We start from the raw sequence: 25,398 nt of genomic DNA, 5'->3' as shown, positions 1-25,398 counted from the left end.
CAGGACTGCAGCGAGGTGCTCTTGAAATTAAAGCCATATCCAATTCCAGGAACCTGCACGGAAATGGCCTTCACTTTGTTTGGGCGAGGCTCATCTTTTCCTGAAAAGCTGGACAAGCCTGTTTCAGGCAGCAGCAAGTGCCTCTTGGTGAATATCTGGGGGTAAAGTGGTGGTGTTCTGCCTGATGACTTAGCTAAATCTACCAAGCTGTGCAAGTGGCTATTGAGTGTCGTGTACCCTGATATTAAACCCTCCGTTCCTGTTCATTATCTGGTATGGGAAAAGCGAGAGTGCGTGATTTGATAAAGACCTCCTGTGGCTTAATTGTTTGCGTGCGGAGGACAAGTATGTTGAAATTAAGAGAGGGAAAGCACCGCTATGGGCCGTGGCCCTGGCCACCCAGACTCTGTTTCTGTGAGCCCCAGGGACAGCAAAATAGACACCGTGGGTCCTGGGCTCGTTCCCTCCTCGATGGGCTCCACTTCCTACCGGTTCAGGCGGTGGGTTGTTAATCCATCCCGAGGGAGAGAAGCTTTCCCAGCTCGATTACATGTCCGCAGTCGGTCCAGAGAGCACCTCTTCCCCCGCCCGTGCCGGCACCGTTGGTGGGGTCATTGATCAGCCGAGCCCTGAAGGGCCTGACGTGCAGGTTTCCCCCACTGTCTGAAAAGGAGAGCGTTGCTGTGAAACCTTTCATGAGCCGAAACGACATCAAGCAAAGAAGTGATTCGCATTTTGTAAAAGTGAACGTCCTCTTCGGATTTCTGTCCGTTGGCCGAAACAGGTACTAACGTGGGTCTTTCATAAAAGTGAGGTGACATAATGCAAATGTCGGGAAGCAGCGGGGGGAACCTGTACGTGGTTCCCACCAGAGTGTGCTCCGTCTGGAGAAGACAGGTGAGGCCAGCCCCATGCAATGAAGGCTGTGGCAGAGGAAAGCCCGGGTTGCTGTGGAATAACAAGGGAGGCGGTGTGAACCAGTCTAGACGACAACGGCTGCTGGGTGGCGCGCTGGCCAGGGTTGCGAGAGCAGCGTCTGTTGGCAGGGGAAGTGGCGGGTGGTGGGGCAAGAAGACACTGACAGCAGGCCAGGCAGAGAGAGCAGCGGGCACACAGGCGTGTGGCCCCTCGAGACACCTGGGAGCTATGTGGGATGCTGGGAACTGAGGAGGAGAATGGGTTTGGGTGGCAGTTGGATGACAAGGGGCAGTCCAGAGCCCCTGAGGATTTTGAGTAAAAGAGTGGCAAGACCCAGTTGTCATTTTACGGGGATCACGCTGGCAGCCCTGAGGAAGAGCCTGGGGGCCCTGATGAGTGGGACAAAGTGAGTGCCTCCTAAGTGAGAGGGCATTTCTTTTTTCTTTTTTTTTTTTAAGATTTTATTTATTTGAGAGAGAGAGAGAGATAGTGAGAGCACAAGCAGGGAGGAGAGGGAGAAGCAGACTCCTCTGCTGAGCAGGGAGCCCCATGTGGGGCTTGATCCCCAGAACCCTGAGATCATGACCCGAGCTGAAGGCAGCCGCTTAACCGACTGAGCCACCCAGGCGCCCCGTGAGAGGGCCTTTCTGAGCAATGGAGACAGCTGTGAGCAAGACAGACCAGAATCCCTGCCTCCTTGGAGCTCACGTCCTAGCGCAGGGGGTCAGGCAGTGAAGACATGAGTGAGCAAACAAGGTGATTTCAAACAGTGATAAGTATTTTAGAGACAACTGAAGAGTGTGATCGGGGGGATGTGATTTTTCTGGGCTGCAGGGGGGCCTACTTTAGCTCCAGGGGACTTGAGAAGAGCTGTGAGCAGTGCCATTGAAGCTGAGACCTAAATGACATGGAGCTGTGAGTCAGGCAAATGAAGCCCTGAGGACAGAGCCTTCCAGGAAGAGGAGAGAGTAGGTGCAAAGGCCCAGAGGTAGGCATGTGCTTGGCGTATTTGGGGAACAGGACTAAGACCGGGGTGACCGCCGTGTGGTGAGGGGAGCAAGAGGAGCTGGAAGAGGTGGCTAGGACTGCAGAAGCTAGATCGTTCAGGGCCTTTAGGGCCTCGTGAGAGCGTTGCTCTTTACTCTCAATGCTGTGGGAAGCCATCGGAGAGGCATGACATGACCTGATTTTTCAAAAGAGAGTGCCTCATGCTTGTAATGGGGATTTGAGATGGAGCAGAGACCCAGGAGGATTAGAGGGATGGCAGTGGCCCACACATGACATGGTTGGTGGCTCAGACCAAAGTGGGAGCAGTGAAGCTGGATGGAACCTATTGGACTTGGAGTGTGTTTTAAGCCACTAATTCTCAAACCTGGCTACACATTAGACTCCCTTAGGGAGCTTTGAAGAAGTACGGATGCCTGGGCCCCAGCCCCAGAGATTCTGCTCTGATTGGTTTGGGGTAGAGCCCTGGGTATCGGGGTGCTTAAAGCTCCCAGGCGTCCTCTCTGTTCAGCCAGGTCTGAGAACCACTATCCCGCAGGGCCGACAGAATGGAGAGGGACTAGAGAGCGTGCCTTCCAGCGTCTTGGCTTGAGCAGCTAGGGGATTGCTGGTGCCGTTTATTAAATGGGAGAGTCGAGAACAGATTTTGGAGAGAAATCAAGGCTTCTGTTCCGGCCAACTGTGTCTGTATTACACGTAAGCAGAGATGCCAGGTGGGCAGTAGAGAACCAGGTTTAGGGCTGGCGGAGGGTCAGGATCAGACAGCGTCGTGCAAGGTCGTTGGTGTCTAGAAGGCACATGAGTCAGGGAACTGGATGTCAGGAGGAGAGCGGCGGGAAGGCTTCTGGCCTGCATTCCAGCTGCCCTCACATGCGTGCACCCTTTTACCCCACGCTGACTTGCGTGGCCTCTCCCCAAACGAAGTATCTGTCAGACATCTATCATTAGTAAGGGGAGCAGCTCAGACATGCCCTGAAGGCGTGGCCCACCTCGGGCTCCTCGGCCACCTGCCTTTCCTCTCTCCCAGCACACTGACGTGTTATGCAAAACCCAGTGTGTCCAGACAGAGGTGGGAGGCCCTGAGGCAGCATGGGGAGCCTCGATCTCACACTGAAGACAGATCAAACTGGGGCTCCTTTTTAACACTGTGGGAGGGGGAATGTTTTTAGGAAGGTGCCACTGCAGGGTTCTCAGGAGCTCCCTAACAGGATTATCATGTTTTGTATCTCAGGAATTTATGTTGCATATAGTTCTTCTCAAAAAAAACTATCTCCGTGGGTTATAAACAACATGGAACAATGTATGCATTGTTTATCATTTGGGTTTGTTAGTATTACTAGGTTATATTTAAAAAAAAAAAGAAAAGGAACCTCTTCTAGTCTCCCCCAAACAGTCGCTAGACCCCTTCCAGCTTTGAAATCTTGCCGCAGTTGGACCGTCAGGACACCTGCAGCGTCCTGGACCAGTTAGCAGTCATTCCCTCCACCGCAGTGGGACGTGGGTCCGTGTGCAGCTTGAGCAGAAAAGGGAAGAGGAAAATGACTCACCAACATGTAAGGAGCCCCCTTGGAGGCGAAGCTCCCATGGGAAGTGGGGTAAAAGGGACGGGCCTGAAGGAGCGAGAAAGGGGCCAAAGGGGCCTCCCTTGGCAGGGCAGCTGGCCTAGAGGCGGCATGGCGTGGGCAGAGCCCAAGTCAGACCAGGGTCTGGTCTCGGGTGCCCTCGCCTCGCTCATTCGGAGGGTGTGTCATGTCGAGGAGCTCTCTGTGTTCCCGAAACACTTCAGAGGTCTAGAGGGGCTCTGAGCGCCCAGAGGAGGCAGCCTCTTGAAAACCAACCAGACTTGGAGACTCTCATCTTGGTCCCTGTCTCCCTCCCCACCCCCCAGCTTTGCCACTTTTTCCTTTCCCCTTGCAGATACATTTTAATTCCTCATCCTGTGAGCTTCCTCAGGAATCCTGAGGGGTTGCCTTTAAGATTTAGTTTGGGAACAATGTCTGTCTCCCGGAAGCTGCTTAAAGCTGAGAGGCATAGCTTGTTCCGTTCATTTTGCCCCGGCCACCGGGAAGCTCAAAGCCAGGCTCTGCGCAGCCGCAATAATTGCGTAAACCCTTCTGATCATTTACTAACTACTCGTTTACTTACTCGTCATTGTAAATGATCCCAGTTCTGAGATTTGACGCAAGGAGGCATATAAATCAATTTAACCACATCGTTAAGGAGAAGAAAATCCATCCACCTGCCTGCCACTGTCCTCCCTCCCTTTGAGTCCCAATTTGTGAACACCTTGCTATAAACGGACTTCACACGACGGTCCCAGACCACTGCAGGCCTCTATATCAGTTTCACCTGCCAAAACTCATCCACATGCAGTTGGTATTCTCTTCTGGAGCCTCTCTCCGTGACCTTATGGATTACACACTGTGTACAGAGTCGGTTAGCAAGTATTTCCTCGGGCCAGTAGCATGGCGGCATGATGGCAGGCTCCCAGGAGCGCAGAGGAGGGATAGCTTGGGGCCCTCCCGCAGCATGCCGGGTAATAGGCCGGCGCTGGGTGCGGCCAGAGGTGCTGACCTATTCCCCCAGGTCAGGTCAGTTGCCTCAGGGGTCATTCTCCCTCCTGCCAGGCAGCTTCTCATACCTGCCGCTAAGCAACTTAGAAACGCCAACTGAAAAATCTTTCTGGCTCCAGAGAGAGGAGAGTGACCCATTTGGGGATTACCTACCTCCCACCTTTCTGTGAGGAGACAGGTGGCCTGTGACACAGGCCTGGGGCTGGTCACTGTGTTCCTGGCAGAGCTGATCGAGGGAGAGTTTCTGCCTGGACAGCAGGTGCACTCATGCCTCAATCCCAGGGCCCCCCGAAACACTTTAAACAAGTTTCATCCTTGTCACTTAAAATGCATGGGGATGTTGAGTCCTTGGATTCGTTGGTATTTCTTTGGAACCTTCTCTGTTGCTTTCCATCGTGTCCTTTTTACACCGTCGTGCTCTCCTAAATACGTACTGACCAGGCCTGCTTCAGTCTTAATGTTAGCGCGCTGATACAGTCGCTGGCCGAATGATGGCATCAAGGCCATTGTAAAAAGCCTCTTCCATCAGCATCTGGTAAATACCTACGTTGTTTTCTGATAGAGACCAGGGTTCTAGACCTGGACTTCCTGGGTCCGAATCCTGGTTCTGCCACCTGTTAGCCATATCATCTTGGGAAGTTGCTTGATTCCTCTGCTTAGTTACCTCATCTGTAAAATGGGAATAACATAGTCTCTGCCTCACAGGCTTATTGGCAGAATTAGCTGAGAAAATACAATAAAGCACTTGGGACTGTGCCTGGCATAGGAGCACTCAGTAAATGCCTCTTGTATCATCGTTATCCTTCAGCTTGGGTTTATTGAATACATGCTCCGTGCCAGGCCCTGGGCCTCGCACCAGGCACCAAGTTGAAAGACGTCGTCTCTGTCCTCCAGGAATTTACAGCCGTGCACAATCAGTGCGTACTTAAATGATAGGTGTTTTAAGACAAATAAAAACAGGCCGGAGCAGCAAAGGCCAAGCGGTGGCTCCTGTCTTGGACGCGGCCCGGGGCCAGGAGGAAGAAGGCAGAGGAGGTGATCCCTGAGTGGGTTTTGGTGCCAGTGCAAGAGGCAGGCAGGTGCCTGGCAGGCTGGGCGGAGGTGTTGACGCGGGGTCCCTGGGGCCACAAGAGGAAGACTTGGAGGGCACAGTGGCTTTGGGAAACTGCAGGTAGTCCACAGGGAAGAGGGGACGCTGGTTCAGTGGTCCAGGGCTCCGTTGTGGGGGCCCTGCACCTGCCCCGCCCAGGAGCTTGGACGCTGGGCCCCGGGGAAGGCTGTGCGAAGCCTGTGAAGGTGTCCAGGCAGGGAGAATAACGTGATCAGATTCCCATCTTAGAAAGTTTACTCTGGGAAATAAAGTTAAGGGGAATGGACAGAGGTGGGAGATGCTCTAACATCTGGGGCACATGAGGATGGGCCGGAATGAAGACCGTGACGGCAGCATGGAGGGGGAGGACATGGGATTTGAGGCACAGTTTGGGGCCAGTATGTGGGACAGAGGGTTCAGAGAGCTGGGGATGGCTGCCGGATTTCTACACTGCACTGCACGAATGTCCCACGGACCACGGAAGGGAGAGTGGGGGGAGGGGTTGGGGAGAAAGGAACGGTTTCAGGTCTCGCATGGTGAATTTGAGGGGTTGCTTTTCTTTGGCTTTAAGGCCTCTTGAACAGCCAGGTGGAGATGTCTGCAGCTCGAAAAGAGGTCTGCGTTGGAGCCGGCGATTAAACATCACCACTGGGTGTGATAGGACTGTCGGTGGTCGGGGGTGGGGGCAGCAGAATGAGCAGGGGAGAGGGCTGGTGGGGGGATCCCTGAGGAACACTGGGGTCCAAGGGGGGCAGCATCCCAAGGGAGGGCAGGAAGCCCGGCCCCAGAGGCAGGAGGACACCCAGAGGGAGCAGAGCAGCCTCAGAAGAGAGTGACAGGAGGGACAGGTGGTCACGGGAGATCCAAGGGAGATGAGGGCTTAGAACCGACCTCTGGGTTTGGTCACAGGGAGTCGCACAGTGACTTGGTGACAGGTGTCCCTGGTGCGGAGACGCCGGGTGCCTGAGAGCAGTGAACCAGAGTAAGGGAGAGGTGGCAGAGACAGAAGTGCGCACGACCTCGAGAAGCTCAGGCGTGAGGGGAGGGAGAGCCCGGAGTGTGCGCACGATGCAGGGGAGAAGCCTTGAGGTGCAAGTGTGTGGCCCCTGAAGACCGGGGTTAGCTGGGACCCTCATCCCCCAGCTGGTGCTTTACCCCAGCAGCCTCGGTGTTCTCTGAAATAGAAAAGGAAGTGGGCAGGGGTCAAGGAAGGTACTGGAAGTTTGGGCTAGCCACTGAGGGGAATGGTTGGTAGAACCATACCACACCTCCCTGCCCCAGATGTAAACAGATGCCACTATGGGGCCAAATATGTATTTTAGAAACATCTGAGCGTTGTGAGCCTATTCATTCTCTAGTGTTTTTAGCTTGCTATGTGCACAGAGAAAAGACTAGAAGAATGTCCTCCAGAATGGTAATTGTACGGATCTATGGGTAGTGAAATCAAAGGATGGGTTTTCCTTTTTAATTTTCTCATCTCTGTATTTTTTAAAATCATGAGCAAGTATTACCGTGGAAAAGAGGGGAAAAAATTGGTGCCTTGTGGTCTGCCGGGCTACAGTACCATGCAGGCTTTAAGACATCCCCGTGAGGTGCGTAAGAGTGGGGGGCAGGCGTTTCTGTCATGTCAGCGTGACAGCACTGGCAGAAATGTCTCAGCAGGCCTTCCGACTCCCTGCCGTCTGTCCAGAATTGTACCAAACTGAATTCCTTACCATGAACTATTAACAGGAAATTCTGAAATCTGTGGAGATAAGCACAGAAGAGAATATTCTTTTTAAAAAGAGGAAGAAAGAAAGAGACGAGACCTTCGAACCAGAAGCTGGGAAGGGCCTGTGTCACAGGCTGGTCCATCTCAGGGACTGGCCCGGCTGGTCTCTGGCTCTGAGATGGACCCCCTAGGCAGATGGGGCCTGGCCTGGAAGGGAGCGAGCCTTCTGGGGGATGTAAGTGTGTAGAGAGCTGTTGGAGGGGCAGACTTTAAAAAGGCAGCGCTGGTGTATGGAACAGCAGGCGATGATGAGGGTACCAAGTGAGGGCTCCGATGGCCCTTTGCGGTGTTGGGGTTCCCTCTCGTAGCCCTTTCTGTGCAGCCTCCCGAGGTTTACGGCAAGCTCTGCTGGCTGGGACCTTAAAGCCTGGATGTGTGGGAGGGGGAAACAACGTGGGCCTTCATTTAGGAAAACTCGGCCCCCTTGCTTTATCTCCTTGGACCAGTGATGTTCCTCAGGGCTTTTCCTTTGTACGTAAGACAAGAGTGATGTCTAGTTGTGGTTTGTGGCTTCAGGATTCATAAAAGATCACACGATTGCCCAAACTCAGTGACTTTTTCCATTAAAATGAATTAATATGGCCCTCTGGGCTTTTGTGGGACCTTCTTCTCTGCCTGGGCCAGTGCCCTTCCCAATCCCCCTTTGAAATCCGCTCCTCTGGGTGGTCAGGGCCCTGCCTTGCCTCTGGGAAGACTTCCAGACCCTGCCCTCCTTCCGTGGTGCCTCTAGGCAGGGCCCCAGGTATCTCCAGATGAGATGGCCGTAGCATTTTGATTCTAAAATTCAGGAAAGCTGGACATATCCCTACTTTGGGTAGCTCCTTCCTGAGCTGTATTTTTTGGCTTGTATTTTTAGTGGGTTTCTAATTGCAAAAGCCACATCTTATTAGAATGTTTAAGAAAAATGGTTCAGAAAGTACAAATTACCTGTGATCCTACTATGTGAGATAACCGTTAATAATTTTGCAAGTGTTTTTGTCTTTTTATATATACAGTTGACCCTTGAATAACGTGGGTTTGAACTGCACTGGTCCAGTTATACATGAATTCTTTTTGATAAATGCAGATCAGTACTATAAATGTGTTTTCTCTTCCATATGATTTTTTCTTTTTTTAAATTGTTTTATTTATTTGAGAGAGGGAGAGAGGCAGAGGGAGAGGGAGAAGCAGGCTCCCTGCTGAGCAGGGAGCCAGACGTGGGTCTCGATCCCAGGACCCTGGGATCATGACCTGAGCCGAAGGCAGACGCTGCACCGACTGAGCCCCCCAGGCGCCCCTTCCTTATGATTTTCTTAACAACATTTTCTTTCCCCTAGATTACTTTACGTAAACACTTTACCGCACAGTATCTAGTACATAGGACGTACAGCATATGTGTGAATTGACTACTTATGTTATTCACATTCTGGTCGACACTGGGCTACTAGTAGTTAAGTTATATGTAAGCTATATGTGGGTTTTGGCTGCACAGGCCCCTAAGCCCCGTGTTGTCAGATCTGTACCAGAATGTCTCCTATGCCGTATGCTATTTGGAAGTCTGCGTTTGCCTTTAACAAGCTGCCATAGGTGTTCTCCGTGTTAATAGCTGTGTACTCCTGTAACGTAGTGAATGTCAGGAGGTCCACCCTAAATGGCATCATACATACCGTAGAGTCCTCGCCCACCAAAGTCTGTTTGCTTTTAAAATTTCTATCTAGCCTTTTCTGGCACCTGCCTGCATTGGCAGACCAGATTTTTTTTTTCTACTCTTTTGAACTTTTAGAAAAAATTTTAATGACACGCTTCCGACAGATGAAAGGGTATAAAGGATAATATGATGATATGATGATATGATGTCTTCACTCTCTTCCAGCCTCATAAATAAAATGTCACAAAGACAGTTTAGCCTCTTTGTATGCCCCACACCCTGCCCCACCTCATTCCTCTCCCAGCCTCCCCACCACCATGGAGGTGATGGTTACACGGAATCACGTGTAGTTTTCAGCATCTTGGTGCCCTCAGTGCCCGTGTACCAGGATCTGTGTTTCTAGAAGTTTCTTCTCAGGACCATATCTCTGTCCCACTCAAAGTCCTGAGCCTCCACCCATGAGAATAGCATTCCTGTGGACGAGCAGTCCTTTGGAGTTTCTTGTTCCCTGTTTGTCTGTCACCCCATCGCCCTCAGGCAGACGGGGGGGAGCGCAGCCCTGTTCCTAGGGAAGTCAGCCACGTGCTGCCCATCTCGGGCGTGAGCAGGTCCTTGATGAGACAGGAAAGTGCGGGTGAGAGCAGATAAAGAGCCAGTGACAGGGGTCAGCAGGGGAAAGTTGGGGAGCCCAGCAGAGAGCCATAGGAGAGGTAGGGAGAGGGGAGCACTCCTTGCCTCCCCAGAGAGGCACCCCGGGACCTCTGTGAGACAAATTGAAAATCTTCCCATAATTGAACCACGGTACTAAATCTTTGCTCAGCTGCCAGGAAGACACCCCTGCACACGCCCTCTCGCTCCAGTGCTCCTGCTCTACCCGGCACCCCCTGGACAGGCCAGGACTGTCTGGCCACTGCTTGGACTGTCTCCCTTCCCAGGTGCCTTTGTCCTGCTGCGTCCGCCAGGATCCTCCTGGCCTTCCCGGGTCCCCAGCCGCAGCCCTCCTGCCTCGCCAGGCTCCTGCCTCTCCCAGCAGCCATGCCTTTCACTAGGTGCTCAGCCTCCTTGCTGTGTTGGGGTATTTGGGGGCCCACCCCACCCGCTGTTGGAAACCCAGGCCCCTGCCACTTGTACTTCCCACAGTGCTCGGTGTGGTGTAGATTTTCAGGAAGAGTTGTTCATTAATTTGTCTTTGCAGTTTCTTTTTTTTTTTTTTTTGAGATTTTATTTATTTATTTGACAGAGAGAGACAGCCAGCGAGAGAGGGAACACAAGCAGGGGGAGTGGGAGAGGAAGAAGCAGGCTCCCAGAGGAGGAGCCTGATGTGGGACTTGATCCCACAACGCCGGGATCATGCCCTGAGCCGAAGGCAGACGCTTAACCGCTATGCCACCCAGGCGCCCCTGTCTTTGCAGTTTCTATAGCTAGAATCTTTGTCCCCTGTGAGTCGTTTTCTTAGCAAAAGATGAAACTCCAGCTCCCTTGCACCGTCAACATCTCAAGTTCTTGCTGTTTCTTCAGTGGCTATTCCTAACCCAGAATGTCTCCTTTGTGGGAAAGGTTCTGACACCCAGTTTGCATCTCTTCTACCCCGGGAACCCCTCCCTTGGCGTGTTATAGGCCATCAGCCCCACTCTGGGGAGGCCAGGGATGCTCCGTCAGCCCTGCAGTCCCCACCTTACCCACCCTGGGAGACCGCACTGTCGCTCCCCCCGGGCCCCTGCGGAACGCGGGTGTGCTCCCCGTTCTGTTGTTCAGCTGTCACATCCACTTCCCTGATGCTGGTAGCTCGTGGCTGCCCGCTGATGAGAGCGGCCTCGTGTCACCTCGGCCTTGGATGGGGGGGTGTGGAGCAGTCCCACCCCACAGCTGTGACTCGGCCCGGTGTTAGGCCCAGGTCTTGCTAGGCTGGGCCACGCTGCTGGAATCCCCCAGGCTAGCCCTCTTGGCCCCCTTCTTTTTTGTTCTGCTTGCTTTCACTGCTCCTTTCCCCCCACGGTGGAAACCGATACACCTTCTCCAGGCTAGGGGCTCTGGTGCCGAACGAGGAAGATCCAGACACGGAGCTCTCGGTCTAGCATAGTGGTTCTCAGCCCTGCTGAGAGCCTTTGAGAAAATGCGGGTGTCTGGGCCCCACCTCGTGGAACTCCCAAGACGGAATCACCTCCCAGAGGCCCCACCTCCTCATCCACACACTGGGGTAGTCAGCCTGTGAATGTGGGGGAGACGCAAACATTCAGTCCGCCGTGCTGCCGGCTGCTGAGCACTGTCTCTGAGGCGGGCATCACCTGAGCCCCTTTCACGGGTTGTCTGTGTCTGCGTCTCGTTGGACCCTCACGGTGATGCTGGGAACTAGGGAAGGTGGGTCCTGGCTCACCAGTTAGGGAACTGAGTAAGGCACAGGGAGGCCGAGCTTTCAACGGGCACCCACTTACAGATGCAGAACCCGGATGGAAAGCAGGGCCAGCCGACTTCCACGCCAGCCTCTTAGCCCGTGTTGCTGTGCCACTGACTGTTCTCTCCTGTTTCTTGGGCTCATTTTCCCAACCACCTTCCTGGACACCTCCTCCTGGGGGTCCCCCGGGCTCTTCAGACTGGCATACCCTAACTGTGCACTAGGCAGCTCCTGCCCGCCCTCGCTTCTCCTGTGCTGTGAGTGGTGTAAGGTGCTGCCAGTTACCAGCTGCTCGAGGTGGAGACCTCCTCCCTGCTCACACGCTCTCCACCGCCACAAGATTCATTCGCTTCCCGCCCCTTTTGTTTAGATCTGAATTTCCTCCCCACTTCTCCTCCAACCCTCATCACTCCGTGTTCACTACTGGGCCATCAGCAATAACATCTTCACTGGTCTGTGGGATTTTCTTCTCTCCCTGTTCTTATCTGCCCCACACAGCACAGGCAACTGAATTCTCATCCTAAAGATGTTCCCTAGTGGCTCTGGCTGGCCCATGAAGAAGAATCCGGGCCCAGCCTTGAGGCCCGGCATGTGCTCTACTCAAGCCGGCCCCTGCCCCTCAGCCCAGCCTCTCTGCTGCCACCGCATACCCTGGGCCCCGCTGTGCTGAACTTCTCACCGTCTCCCACGTGTGCTGTGCTCACTGTCACCTTTTTGTCTTTCCCTCCACCGCCACAATCCCTTTTCTCCCTCAGGTCCACCCGGCAAACCTCTGTGCATGCCTCAGGACCACCCTTAAACCTCGCCTCTTGAGGGGCACCTGCATGGCTCAGTCAGTTAAGATCAAGTCTTGATCTCAGGGTCGTGAGTTCAAGCCCCATGTCGGGCTCTGCGCTGGGCGTGGAGATTGCATAAACAAACAAACAAACAAAAAATGCCCTCACCTCTTAAAACTTCTGTGGTTGCCTTGACTAGTTGGCAGCTGTTCCTCTGTGGTCCTGCAACACAACCGTCTTCTAGAATTGTTAGCCTCCAGAAGACCAAGAGCCTAGTGGGACAGAGACCTCGTTTGATTCCTGAATCCGTAGCAGTGAGCACCGGAGCACAGGCAGAGCACCAAGTAGGCCTGGCCACAGCCTGCTTTCCTTCTGCTCAGACGGGCACACAGCCCCGGCAGACTGGTGGCATTTTGGGTCATTTTGGGTCTGCCACCCAAAGGTGTTGACAGAACAAAACGCAAAGTATTCACAAGCTACGAAAAGGTTGGGATAGCAAATTGGAGGGCAGTTCTGGTCAAAAAGCAAGTCAGAAATCTGAGGGCAGTGGCTCACAGTTGCTTCTGGATTCCTGAGAAGCCAATATAGATTACCGAGGCTTCACAGCAATAGGATTGGTAAAAAATAAAACTTGATTCTAGGTTAAACAGTAGCCAATAGCATTCAGAGCTGCAAACTTTGACCTGGGAAAACTGAACCGTTGGGTGTGATGTCCCCCAGTGAAAATTCAAAAAGGCCGAAGCTGCTACTGGGAAATTTTAATGCAGACCAAAAACTAATTGCTTAGTCAAATCCTCACTGTAATATTTACATAGGAAAGAACAGATTCACTAAGTGAAAACTATTTCACTAAGATGAAGATAGAAAATTATCAGGAACATGGGGCGCCTGGGTGGCTCAGTCGGTTAAGCATCTGCCTTTGGCTCAGGTCATGATCTCGAGGTCCTGGGTCCAGCCTCATGTCAGGCTCCCAGCTCAGCGGGGAGTCTGCTTCTCCCTCTGCCCCCCGCCCCCCCCCCCCCGCTCATGTTCTCTTCCTCTCTCTCTCTCAAATAAATAAATAATCTTTTTAAAAAGTCAGCAGGAACAATGTAACTGTTCACTCTAGAAAAATCATTTACTTTTCCTCAGGAAAATTCTTTGTCCGTAAGCGTCCATCGGTGTTGGCCTAATCCTGACCACACGTGTCGCTGGGGTGAAAACGTCCTGTCCGTGTGTGCAGTTGCTGCTTCCAAGTGACCGTCTCCACCGTGGAGCGTCAGAGCTGCCGGAACCCCAGCCCAGGCCTGACGCCTCTCCTCTTTCTGACAGGGGGCGGTGCCCAAAGGAAATGCCACTAAAGAATTCATCGAGAGCTTACAGCTGAAGCCCGGACAGGTGGTGTACAAGTGTCCCAAATGCTGCAGCATCAAGCCCGACCGAGCCCACCACTGCAGGTACACACGCGCCCCTCCCTTACGGCTGCCCCCCCCCGCTTCCGCCCCTGCCCCACCGCTCACACGCTCTGGAGTAGCACCCCCACACCTGCTTCCCGCACGGGTGCCATCGGCCACAGGGCTTCTGAACGTCCCCTGCGCCGGGCACGTGACCACTGTGACTCCGTCCCAATCTCCATGAGCTCACTAGATTGGAAAGGGCGTTTGGTTCAGGCTCAGGACACCTGTGCTAGGACTTGGCTCTGCCTACCCCTGGCGACGGACCCTGCCAGACCCTTGACCGTCTCCACCTCTGTTTCCGAATCAGTAAAGTTGAGGGGGTTCCTGCTCTTCCTCACAGCTTTATTACTTCGTTAAGGGCACAGGGGACAGCTGTGGAAAATCATTCTGCGTGTCCATTACTTGACCCATTTAAGAGGTGGGCCCTACTCCCTTGACTTTCAGAGGGAAACGAAGGGGCTGTGCCTGAATGGAGATGTTTCTTAAAAACAAAACTTCTAGAGGTTGTGACAATTGTAGGATTCAGGCAAAAAAGCCACGTCCCTATCTCATCTGTGGTGATTTTTCCCTTTAGTTTTCAGATTTCTTCATTGTTTTGAGTCTTCTCAACAAGAAGACATCTGGCTAAAAACTCCATTTTATCATTACAAGAGGACTTTAAATGCTAAATTACAGAAATACACACGTATCACTTGGTCCTTTTCTCAGACTGGTTTTGGGGGGGCAGGAGGGGCACACCGAGCTCACATAGCTGGGGAGTGCCACAGACAGGCGTGGGGCCCAGTGTTTGCAGCTCCGGTCCAGGACTCTTTCCACTAGAACCCCGGTTTGGGGGTGACTCGTGTGGCCTGATGGAATTGCAGGTATGTCTTTCGGTCAGAGAGATGGCGACCTCCGCGACTAGTTGGCCCCTCTTGAGGGTGACGGCTGAGGAGCTTGGACAGGGCCTGTGCTAATTGCTGTCTCCCGCGGGGCTTCCAGCAGTTTGGAGAAGCTGAGTTTCTTTGTGCAGAGCCCAGCATGGGGTCAGTTTACCTCTGAGATCTGTGTTACAGATGAATTCAGGGCTGGCTGCTTGTGCCTGGGGTGCAGGTCTAGACTTTTCTGCCACCCGAGGCATGGGAAGTCAGCTGTCTTCATAGCCTGAGTGAAGAGGCCCCGTTTGCTTACGGGGTTCCCCGCGCCCGACTCCGGCCAGCCCCGTGTGCTGGAGCAGGCTTCCGCCTCGGCGTTGGAGAGGTCAGTGCCCCCGTCACGCTGTGGGACCCCGGACCAGGGAGCACATCTCTCTGAACTCGGCTCTGTCCTCCGCAAAGCGGGTCCTTGCGTGGCAGCTTGTCGTGAGCGGTAGACGTGAATCTCTGGGGAGTCCGCTGCTCCCCCAGCGGAAGCCATTGGTTAATAGAGGCATGTGCGAGCGGGGCGAGCTGCGTTCAGAGGCTGGACCAGCAGCCAGCGAGGTGCAAGCTTTGCAGGAAAGAACTTTCAGGGGATCAGAGTGGTTCTTTCTCTTCCCTCCCGGAGCCCTCAGCTGCCTCCACTGCCTGGCATTTTGCTCACCGCCTCCTCCTCGCCTCTCTCCCCGGGATGATCCGAGGGAGGTATTCTTGAGTGCTAGTAAACAAATCAGCTTGAGCAAAACAAGAGCTGCTGACTCAGGGCAAGTCGAGTGAGGATGCCTGCGTGCCGCCTGCTCCCGCGTCAGGAAGCGTGCTGACAGCTGCTCCTCCGTGAGGGCTCACGGCGGCCCGGGCCGTGTGGGGACCCACCGTCTGGGACAAGCACAGGCCCCAGCATGCCACACACAGCTGGGTTCGTGACTGCTTGAGCCGAGAGGCCTGCCGCCTGCTCGAGAGAGTCAGTGTCAGTGTCACTGCTCGGGCGACGGCGCGGTCTGTGTGCGTGAGCGCGCACCCGGCTCTTCGGAGCCTGTCCTCCCAACGGAGCCCCGTGGAACTTAAGTCCATCCCATTCCCTGAGCTCTACTGGGTACCGCAGATGCTCCCTGACCTGGGTGTGCAGACGTTCCTTCCAGCCTGCTGGTGTGTGGGTGGGTCTTCTTTCCACCGAGAGGCCTTCCAGAAGCCCAGGCTGCTTTCGTGCTGGCGCTGAGGACCATGGCGGCCTGTGGAAGCCCCAGAGAGGGAGCCTTCGTGCTGACGCGGACAGCCAAGGTGCTGGGCTTCTGCGTTAGGTTCCTCTTTGCACGAGGAGGTGGAAACCCATGCCCCTGGCAAAGCCTCACGCCCCTCCACGCCCCCCGCCCGCAAACACATGCCCACTGAGGCTGAGACCGTCACGAACTGCTCAGGGCCCCTGCCAGGGTCTTGTGCTGTCTGACGGTTGTGACCACCGATAAAATTGATAGAGTGCTAGTATTGTTTTTAAAGCATTTTACCTCCATCACCTCTAACCTTGGGAGATCGGGACCAGCTCTGCAGAGGGCGGTTCGGAGAAGCTAAGTTGCCGCGCCCAGGGCCCAGCGTGGGGATCCGAGAGCAGCGTTCTTTCCGCTGCACCGGACTTCCTTACCCACAGTTGCTGCAGCGCTGGGCCCAGGATGTGGTAGACGCTTTTTGGCAGGAGGTGTGGCGTGAAAACCCGCGTGTGGAGCATGGCCCACCGGTGTCCTCTTGCTTTGTTCCCTGCTCGTGCCCTGCCGGCCGGCCCAGCCTGGCGCAGTGGAGCCACTTCCCAGGCCTGCGCTTTCCGCATCTGTAGCATCGGGCCTGCACTCAGCCCAGCCTTGCTAAGGGCGCCCTGGCCTGGCCCTGGGCCGTAGCCGTGTATTAGACGTGGCCCTGACCCTGGGGCCTCCCACTCAGGCAGGGCACGTGGCCGTTTTCCACCCCGATACGGTTTGGTAAGTGCCTCTGTAGGGAGAGACGCGGACCCTCAGGGACACAGCTATGTCTCCACGGCGGGCCGTCACCCAGCCTTGGGCAAGGGCCTCAGCCAGCGACTTAGGGGCTGAGAACCAAGAGCCTGAGTGCCTGTGACCCGCTGAGCTTGTCAGGCTCCACCAAGCTTTTGAAGGAAGTGCTTCTGGGCCTGAAAAATGGCAGGGAACCTGGAGGAAGAGGGAAGGAGGGGCACCGCCTTCTTCTAGAACATTGATTTAAAAAACACAGAAGGGGCTCGGGAAACCCTGGGGGCAGGGACATCAAAAGATACCTCCGTGGAAGACGTTCATTCTTTGCAGTGACTGTCCCACAGGCTCCGGTGCCCCAGGAGCGTGCCTGCCCACGTGTCTCGCACGAGGGGCCGTGAGGGGTGCCCGAGAGGAGTCCCAGGAGAGGGCTGGCACACACAGGAAGGGGAGAGCAGCAGGGAGCCCCAGAGAGGAGAGAGGGAAAGGGCCCTCTGCCTGCTGTGTCTAGGGGGGGACACCTTGGAGCCCCCCTGCCCACCCAGCCACGGGGAGTGGGAAGAGGGCTGGCTCTGAGTTGACTGAGTCCCCACTGGGGGATCCGGGGTTGTGAGAGGCCCACATGTTTTCTTCCTCAGGACGGGTAGGGCCCGAGGCGAAGCAGCTGGGTAGGACGCAGGCCTTGCCCTCGGTGTTCTCCAAGCCCCAAATGCAGAACCGTTCGGGCCGGTGGTTATGTGAGCCATGGGTAAGACGCCTCTGATCGGGGCCTCTCGCCACGCTCCCGGATGGCCTCCCCGTGCACAGGCACCCCCGCCTGGCCCCAGAGCCGGCTTCTGAACAATTCTGCATGGGGGGGGAGAGGGACCGCCGCGGCATTCCGTGTCTTTGCAGACAGGAAGCTCAGAGCCGGGCACTCTGGGCCAACGTCTGCCACTCTCAGCGGCTCTGCTCGCTTGGCCCTGCTCCCTGGAGGAGATGGAGGAGTGTTCTGAAGTGGCCACCCAGCGACACGTAGCCCATCGTGAAACCCACTTCCTGGGGTACACGCTGGGGCTCTTCAGAGGCTGGGAGGAGAGCAAAGGACGGATTTGCCTGAGAGCTTGTTGAAACTTGGGCAGCTTTCAGAGGTTCTCAGGCCCCTTGGCAGCTCTCGACTGCTGAGCAAACATGCCTCAGAGCATCCACCAGAAACCCCTTGCAGGGGGAGGCACGGATGGAGGAGAAAGGGCTCAGGAGCCTGAGGCAGGGAGGGGCTTAACCCTGGGAGTTTGGTCCTCAGATTGGGAGGGAGCAAAGACCCCGGCGCTGAGGAAGGACGTGCAGGGCGGCAGCGCAGAGGGAATGTGGGGCCTGGTGGCTGAGGCCCAGGGTGCAGGGAGCGGCTCAGTCTTCACTCTCTACTTGTCTGTGCTCTTAAAATCATACCCTGGGACAAGCATTACCAGTTGAGCTCCGTATTACACATATTTGTATGTCCTCTTTAGTTAGGGACACACGCACGCAGAGAGAGACAGGCACCTGCCTTTCTCTGTATATCCCTCTGTGTCCCTTTCATGCCTCTTTCTTCCCCTGCCCTCCCGGCAACCAGGGAGAGTCTAGAGCTGGGCCAGCCTCTCTGAGATGTACCCATTCCCCCCGATGTTAGTGAGGACCTTCGAAGCTGTGGAGGAGAACCAGGGTGGAGACTGGCCAGGGCCCCACCATCGGTTCTCACTTTGTCCTTACAACACTTAAACTTCCTAGTGGCTCCAGGTTTGGCCAGTCTGACCAAGGTAGCTCCGCAGGCCCAGGCCTACCTTGCCACCGAAGCTCACGCCCTGCTTACAGAAGGCCGCACGTCTTCCTCGGGGTGTGGATGAGCCCGCAGCTCCGAGTCGGCTGTGGTCTCACCGTGGGGCTTTCCTTCAGAGTGGTCTGTGCTTCTGGGCCTGGAGTGTGGGGAGCAGCTCGCCTCCACTCCCGGAAGAGCTCCTCCCATGCTTTCCCTGCCGGGACAGGCGGCCAGCCAGAGCTCGGCAGGTGTGAGCTCCCCACGTGGGAACGAGACACAGCCCTTCCGCCAGGGTCCACCCGCCACGGCCCACAGTGCACTTCGTTAAGAACCTGAGATGAAGTTAGCTATGGAAACTAGTGGAAAGAAAAGCTGGTGTGAGCGAAGGGGCTTTCCAAACAGAAAACACTTGAATTGTCTTCTTCCCGGGCTTATATTTACAGTATTTCAAGCTGTTGTGAAGGATCACGTCAAGGGGCGCATGTTAACAGATTGAGAAAGGACCAACTTCTCGTGAGCCCATCTGTTGGCAAGGGGGTGTTTCTAAGCCTGACTTTTGGGAGTGGGTGCTTTCAAGCCCCCATGAGCCTACACTCCTGTTTCAGATGATTTCTTCCAAAAAGGGATAGGGAGGGTTGTTTGCTGTCAGATAAGCTTGAAACAGTCTCAGTCCCAGAATAAGCTCGATGACAACGTAGCAGTTTGCAAGTTAGTGGGATTTCTGATCCACACTTAAGCTCAAATACATTCTGCTTTTGCAGCTGAGTGGCTGTTAGCTTCCAGCTGAAAGGTGCTTGAGGGGCACTTCCTGCCGCCGAGACATCCTGCCCTTGAGCCCGCTCTGCCTCTCCCAGAGTCCTCTGCGGTCAGCCACGCCCTCCCGGCTGGCACCCGGCCCTCGGGTTTTATGTATTTGGGGGAAGTTGGGAGTACCTGTTTTCTGTAAACTGCCTCTTCGCTCTAGCCTCTCAGTAAACCAGCTCGCGGCCCACCATCAGTGCCAGCAAGCAGCTTGCTCAGCCCCTCGGTTCCACCCAAGACAAGGGGCCTGGTTGGCCAATGACTGTCCCCTGTTTGGAATGAGTGGGACCCTGGGGCTCCTGACCCCGCCTTCTAGGCCCCTTGCCACAGCCCCAGCAGTTCACCAGGCAGTGCCCAAGGAGGCCCCGTGCATGGACTAGAGCTGGGCGGGTGGGTTCTCGGGCCCCTGCTGCCTTGAGGACACCCCTAAAAGTCTGCCTTGTGGGCCCTTTCAGTGTTTGTAAGCGGTGTATTCGGAAGATGGACCACCACTGTCCCTGGGTCAATAACTGTGTTGGCGAGAACAACCAGAAGTACTTCGTCCTGTTTACAGTAAGTCCGCTTCCCAGTCCGGCCCCACCCTTCGTGGAGCAACGGAGCGCGTCGCTCCTTCGAAAAGTCTAGGCGCCCACAGTGTGTTGTGCTGCTGTTCGGAATCCTGCCTGGCCATGTAGACCTCCCCCTTCCCCCCAGAGCACCCCTGGGCTCAACAAGGGCCTGTTCCTAAGCCCTCCACTTGAGCATCTAGAAAATTGGCTCAAGTCGATTGGCTCTAAGCAAGGGCCGTGTGCTGGGCTCCCACCCCGAGCGTCCAGTCTAAGTAGCTACGGAAGCCGGTTTTGGTGGGGACCCAAGCCGCCCCTCAGCTGCAGGTAGGTAGAGAAGAGTTAGCATGGGGGCTGGAAGGGCCCTTGGCAGTCAGGCCCTGAGTCTGCAAGTGAAGGGAAGTCAGCAGCCCGGAGCGCCCCGGCCCACCTAGAGCCCAGGTCACGCCTGGAGACGGGCACTTGTTTCTGTCTTCTTCCACACGCTCTCACCTTGGTCCCAGAGCAGGGGTGGGGGGAGGGAGACCAGTAGGGGAATCACCAGATGCCTCTCTGGCTCTCTCCCGGTCAGCCCTCAGCCTAACTGAGTGTTCCGGAATGGGAGGTACTGAGCACCCCTGTCCCGGGAGCCTGCACGGTCAGAAGGTTCTCACAACAATGGCGTCTGCACTGCTTTCCTGTTTCAGATGTACATAGCTCTCATTTCCTTGCACGCCCTCATCATGGTGGGATTCCACTTTCTGCATTGCTTTGAAGAAGACTGGACAAGTGAGTATGTGCCGGACAGAGCTCCCCTCGCTGCTCCAGGGGGCGGTGTGCAACCCAGGCGGGGCGGGCTCTTGGTGTGGGTCATGGTGCCAGGGGCCAACCCCGTTTTATTAGATCTGCTGCAAGCCTACAGACTGACCAGGGAAGGGACAGCAGAGGCCCGAATCTCTCTTCATGACAAAAAGCAGCCCCCTAAAGTCAGTTCCACAGGTAAAGGAGTGAGTCAGACAGACCCTGTAGCCCGAGCGTGCCCAGGGGAAGTGCAGGCCCCGCAGGAATCGCATCCCAGGGCACGGGAGCCTTGCCAGGGACAGACCTGTGTCTCCGGGTCTTTAAGAAGAGGCACTTCAGGGACCCCTGGGTGGCTCAGTCATTGAGCGTCCGACTCGATCTCGGCTCAGGTCTCGAGCTCAGGGCTATGAATTGAAGCCCCACGTCGGGCTCCATGCTGGGTGTGGAGCCTACTTAAAAAAGAAGAAGAGGCACTTTAATCAAAAGTCATTCATTCCAGTCTCACAGAAATCCCTCGTGAACTTTCGTTTTCTGAGGGTGTTCTTAACCGCTTCATTACCAGCCGGCATCAAGACCGCAGAGCAGCTCTCCCTGCTTTAGCGGTATCCGCTCCGTGCACAAACGCCGAGGAAGGAACTCCAGCCAGGAGACCGCACAAGCCTGAGGCGAAAAAGATAGACGCTGGGAAGACAAACGCACTTTTATGATTTTAAAGAAGGATAAAAATAAGAAGAAAAAATAATTTTTAAATAGATGCTGGAGGAATTCAGAGGGGCCACGTGCTGGGGTGAGACAAACGTCTGGGGCAGAAGCATCAGATGGCCCCCTTTCCATTGCACCATCTCTCAGAACGTCACTCTTCCCGTACGTCCTGTCTTCTCACGCCCAAGCTGGCAGTGCCCACTCCCCAGAACCGGGGAGGCTGTGGGAAGGATGGGATCTTTCGCTCCCAACCGGAGGTAAAGAGGCTGGCCCTGCCCTCTGCCCGGCCCGGCACCACCGAGGATGGGAGAGCCCCACGAGTCTCAGTCAGCTTGGGCTGCCATGACAAAGTGCCACAGACTGGGCGGCTGAAGCATGATCCGTCACAGTTCCGGAGGCGGGGGGGTCCAGGAGCAAGGTGCCAGCCGATTCAGTCCCTGGGGCAGGCTCTCGGCCAGGCGGGCTCTCGGCCTGGCTTGCGCACGGCCTCCTTCTCCACGTGTGCTCGCGTGGCCCTGACCGCATCATGGGCACCCCCCGCCCTGACTTCATGGGACCCTCAACACCTCCCAAAGGCCCCATCTCCAAGTAACATCACATGGGGGCTGGGGCTTCCACATATGAATTTTGCGGGTGACACAGTTCGGTCCGTGTCACCGTGTCTCCCAGTTTTCCTGACTACTGCCGTTCTGGTACCAGCCAGAGAGGGGGGAGGTCAAGCTGGCGGGTGGTAGGGAGAAGAGGAAGGGGCACGCGGGTTTCTGCATTCCGACGTTCTGCAGAGCTGGGCAGGGCCCCAGCCCTGTCCTTGGCGAACGTTCTGCAAGTGCTCACCCTGCTAAGCCCTAGGGCTCCAGTCCAACCCCAGATGTGGCCTTGGCAACGTGGCAGTAGAGTCTGACAAGGACGTTTTATCAACTCCGTCGCTCCCCCCACCCGCCGCTGTCGGGTTAACAGACACGGGCAGTGAGGCGTGTGCCCCGGACCGTCTAGGGGGCAGAAGGGCTCTATCTTCGGCACGCAGCTGGCAGAGGCCACGGCATTACTGCCCGCTAAGAGCCAGTTGGGGCGCACAGGACTTTTTGAGCAGCGCCTTATTTCAACCTTAGGACAAGCCCTCAGGGCGGGAGAGAGACTCCCACTTAGTGGATGACAAAAGCTGGGGCTCACAGGGGTTTAGCCAGTCCCCAAGCTCACACGTCTAAGAGGAGGGCCGTGATTCAAGCCCCAGTCTGGAGTGGGCTCTTCCAGCCCCACTTGATGACCCTGGGGCCCAGGGTCCTCCCTCAGGGCCCTTGGTTGTCTTCAGTCGAGATTCCTGATGGAAGAAGCTTGAGGTATGAGTGCCTCTGGCGCTAGGCTAGGAGGACAGTCCCCAGAGCCTGGGATTGGCCCAGTGTGACAGTGACTGCCATCACTGCTCAGCCGTGGGCGAGCTGTCTCGCATCCAGCTCGGGTAAGAAGGGGGAGGGGGTGTCCCCAGAACAAGGGCGCTTTGAGTTGAGGTTTAACGAAGGGTAAAGTGGTAGTTCTCCATTCCCTGGGTCTTGTTCCCGCCTCCCCAACTCCATTTGTAGTTGCTGGGGCCAGCCCAGGAGGGGACGGCTCCTTGTAGCTGGGTGAGGATGCAGAGCAGGCCAGGGCACCGGGCTCTGCCTCCTGCTCCAGCCCCGGGGCCGCCGAGGTGCGGAAGGAAGGAGCAAGGCGCCGCCATCCAGGGGGCACCTGCCACGTGCTCATGCCGGGCCCAGGCTGACCTGTGCAGATGTTCTCGCGCGTTCTCAACCACGCCACACAGCCGAAGGGAGAACTAAAGCTCGGAGAGCCCCGGCCGTGTGCCCACATTCCTGTGTTATCGGGCACTGCCCCAAGGCTGCCCCAAGGCTGCTCCTACAGCAGGGAGCCAAAGCCCCGGCCTCCTGGGGCTGGAGGTGTGGTGGGCAAGGCAGACAGCAAGCAAGGACAGGAACAAACGTGATTCCACAGGATGCGGGACGGGAAAGATGCAGGGGCCACAGAATAGTAGTGGGGACATCTTAGCAAGAGCTCGTGATGGGGAGTTGGCTCCGGGAGCCTCACCCTGCTGTGTCTGCCTGACTGTGGAACCCTCGTCCTGCCCACCCTCCTGCCCAGCGGCCAGGCAGGTGGCTGCCACACCCGGAGCCTCCCGGCCCTGCCAGCAAGGAAGCCAGAAGGGAAAGCGTCTGGGGGCATTGCTAAGTCCCAAGGGAAGCGTGAGGTGATAAAGGCATTTGGATGAGATGTTCCTCGCCCCACCACCTGTACGGTGGCCCCAGGCCCGTTCTCCTGAAGTCCCTGTGAGGGAGGCGGCAGTGCTGCTCAGAGGCCACTGAATCCCCAGATTCCCTGAGTTCCCACAGCCCAGTGAAGCCCGGCCCTGCGCTCCCAGGTCGGACCCCTCCAACCAGGGCAGCAGGCCTGCGCACTGGGGCAACGAGAACCATGCACCCCAAGCCGGGCTGTGACAGGCCCAGGCAGCCGTCAGCAGGGGCAGGAGGCCTGGGGTAGCGAGTGCTGTTGGCTGGGACCCCTGTCTCCCAGTGTCGTCCCCATTCCCCCAGGCCTGGGGTAGTAAGTGCTGTTGGCTGGGACCCCCGTCTCCCAGTGTCCCCATTCCCCCAGGCACCCACCCCCACCCCCACCATCTCCCACGGCACCTCGGCTTTTCTCTCCAGTCGGGGGCGCTTCTGATTTGGACTTGGCCCAGACAGGCTGCTGAAAACAGAACCACACCACACATCTGGTCAAACCTCGCTGCTCTACAGGGGAGGGGGTAGAGGCCTGGACAGGGACAAGGACTTGTTTCAGGTCACACCCCCCAGCAGCCTGGGCTCAGAGAGCGGTCGGGAGAGCGAAAGCAGCGGCCCGGGGCCAGGTGGCTCTCTGGTTGGGCTGACCGTCTCAGTGACGCAGACACTCCTGAGAGGGACGTCTCCCAGGGGGCTTGTTTCGCCCCTAGCTCAGGGCCAAGCCCGGCAGCCAGACGGCCCCCTCGTAGACTTCGAATCCCCAAGCCCCTGAGTGGTCTCTGGACCTGCCCTTTCCTGTCCCCCAGAACCAGAAGGAGGCGCCCCACCCGCGCAGCCTGTGTCGTGCTCTCTGGGGGGGGGGGGCTCTCCCTGTCTTCACGCCTCAGCCCTGAGGCCTTTCTTGCTCCTTCCATGTGCCAGGCACTGTGCTTGGCCGCAGGATACAGACACTGGCGGGGGGGGGTGGAGAGCAAGGAGTAAGGTGTTAGGAGGGGAGGCAGCGGCCTGGCCCGTAGAGAAGGGCTTCTCCGAGGGAGTGCCGGTGCAGCCGGGTGGGGGCAGGGTGGTGCCCGCCGAAGCCTGGAGGCCAGGGACGCATGGCACCCAGGAGGAACCGAGTCGGCGGGGCAGGAGCCCTGGGGACATCGAGTGGTGCACAGCGGGCGATGGGTGGCAGCCCCAAGTCTCACAGGACCCTTTCCTTTCAGAGTGCAGCTCCTTCTCGCCCCCCACCACAGTGATCCTTCTCATCCTGCTGTGCTTCGAGGGGCTGCTCTTCCTCATTTTCACGTCCGTGATGTTTGGGACCCAGGTGCACTCCATCTGCACAGATGAAACGGTAAGCGGGCGGCCTGCCCCCCACCTCCGCTCTCGGGCTTGGGGGAGGACCCAGGGCAGTGCTGCTGGGAGGGCTGCGTGCAGGCCAGACCTGGGCGCCCAGTGACCAGGGCCCAGGGGTGAGGTGTGCAGGCCACATCCCTCCATGTGCAGTGACACCGGATCTTGCGCGTGCGCACACACACACACACACACACACACACACACACACACAGTCTTCCCCTGGGGCCGGCACAGCAGATCACACCAGGAATGGGGCCTGGCAGCCTTGGTGAAAGGTGCCCTTTGCCAAAAGTCCTTCCATCCTCCAATGATGGTTCTGTGTTACACACTGTGCTGTGTCAGGCACTCTCCTGGGCACGGGGACACTCTTCCCATCCGAGGACTACAGGCCTGGAGAGAGGATGATGGACAAAGGGGGCCTGAATCCAGCTGAAATGGGCAGGGTCAACTTCCTGGAGGAGGTGACTCCGTGAGTAGGTCCAGAGGGCAGAGTCAGGAGACAGCCTGCCTCAGGCGGCCCCGAGCTGCAGGCTGCAAGCGCTCGCCTGGCCACTAGGTACCTCTGCGTGGTCCAGCTCTTCTGGTCCACTGCCTCCCCCCTCCCCCCGCCCCACCCCCACCTCCTCCCTCCCCACAGCTCCTCCTCTGCGAACTTGGAGGCTACTGGCTGCAGCAGGACCTGAGCCCACTCCCCTGTTGCCACTGCCATCGGTCTGTCCTAAGTGTCC

General features: G+C 56.5%; 1 protein-coding gene across 5 annotated transcripts in view; it reads left to right on the top strand.

Moving 5' to 3' along the window:
* The window catches only part of ZDHHC3 (zinc finger DHHC-type palmitoyltransferase 3), a 54,607-nt gene that overhangs the window by 17,332 nt on the left and 11,877 nt on the right, over positions 1 to 25,398 (top strand). For 2 of the 5 annotated variants that reach the window (XM_057311672.1, XM_057311671.1), the window contains 5 exons: positions 50 to 147; positions 13,464 to 13,588; positions 19,488 to 19,584; positions 20,264 to 20,345; positions 24,538 to 24,668. In XM_057311672.1, coding sequence (XP_057167655.1) covers positions 50 to 147; positions 13,464 to 13,588; positions 19,488 to 19,584; positions 20,264 to 20,345; positions 24,538 to 24,668 — 533 coding nt within the window. Of the gene's footprint in view, positions 1 to 49; positions 148 to 13,463; positions 13,589 to 19,487; positions 19,585 to 20,263; positions 20,346 to 20,471; positions 20,556 to 24,537; positions 24,669 to 25,398 lie in introns of those variants that run through there. The other 3 variants (XM_026500631.4, XM_026500633.4, XM_026500634.4) reach the window with 2 other exon arrangements.

This window comes from Ursus arctos, unplaced genomic scaffold (genome assembly GCF_023065955.2).
Source record: "Ursus arctos isolate Adak ecotype North America unplaced genomic scaffold, UrsArc2.0 scaffold_14, whole genome shotgun sequence".
Lineage (NCBI taxonomy): Eukaryota > Metazoa > Chordata > Mammalia > Carnivora > Ursidae > Ursus > Ursus arctos.
Note: the sequence above shows the minus strand (reverse complement) of the source record. Positions and strands in the feature narration are given on the sequence as shown.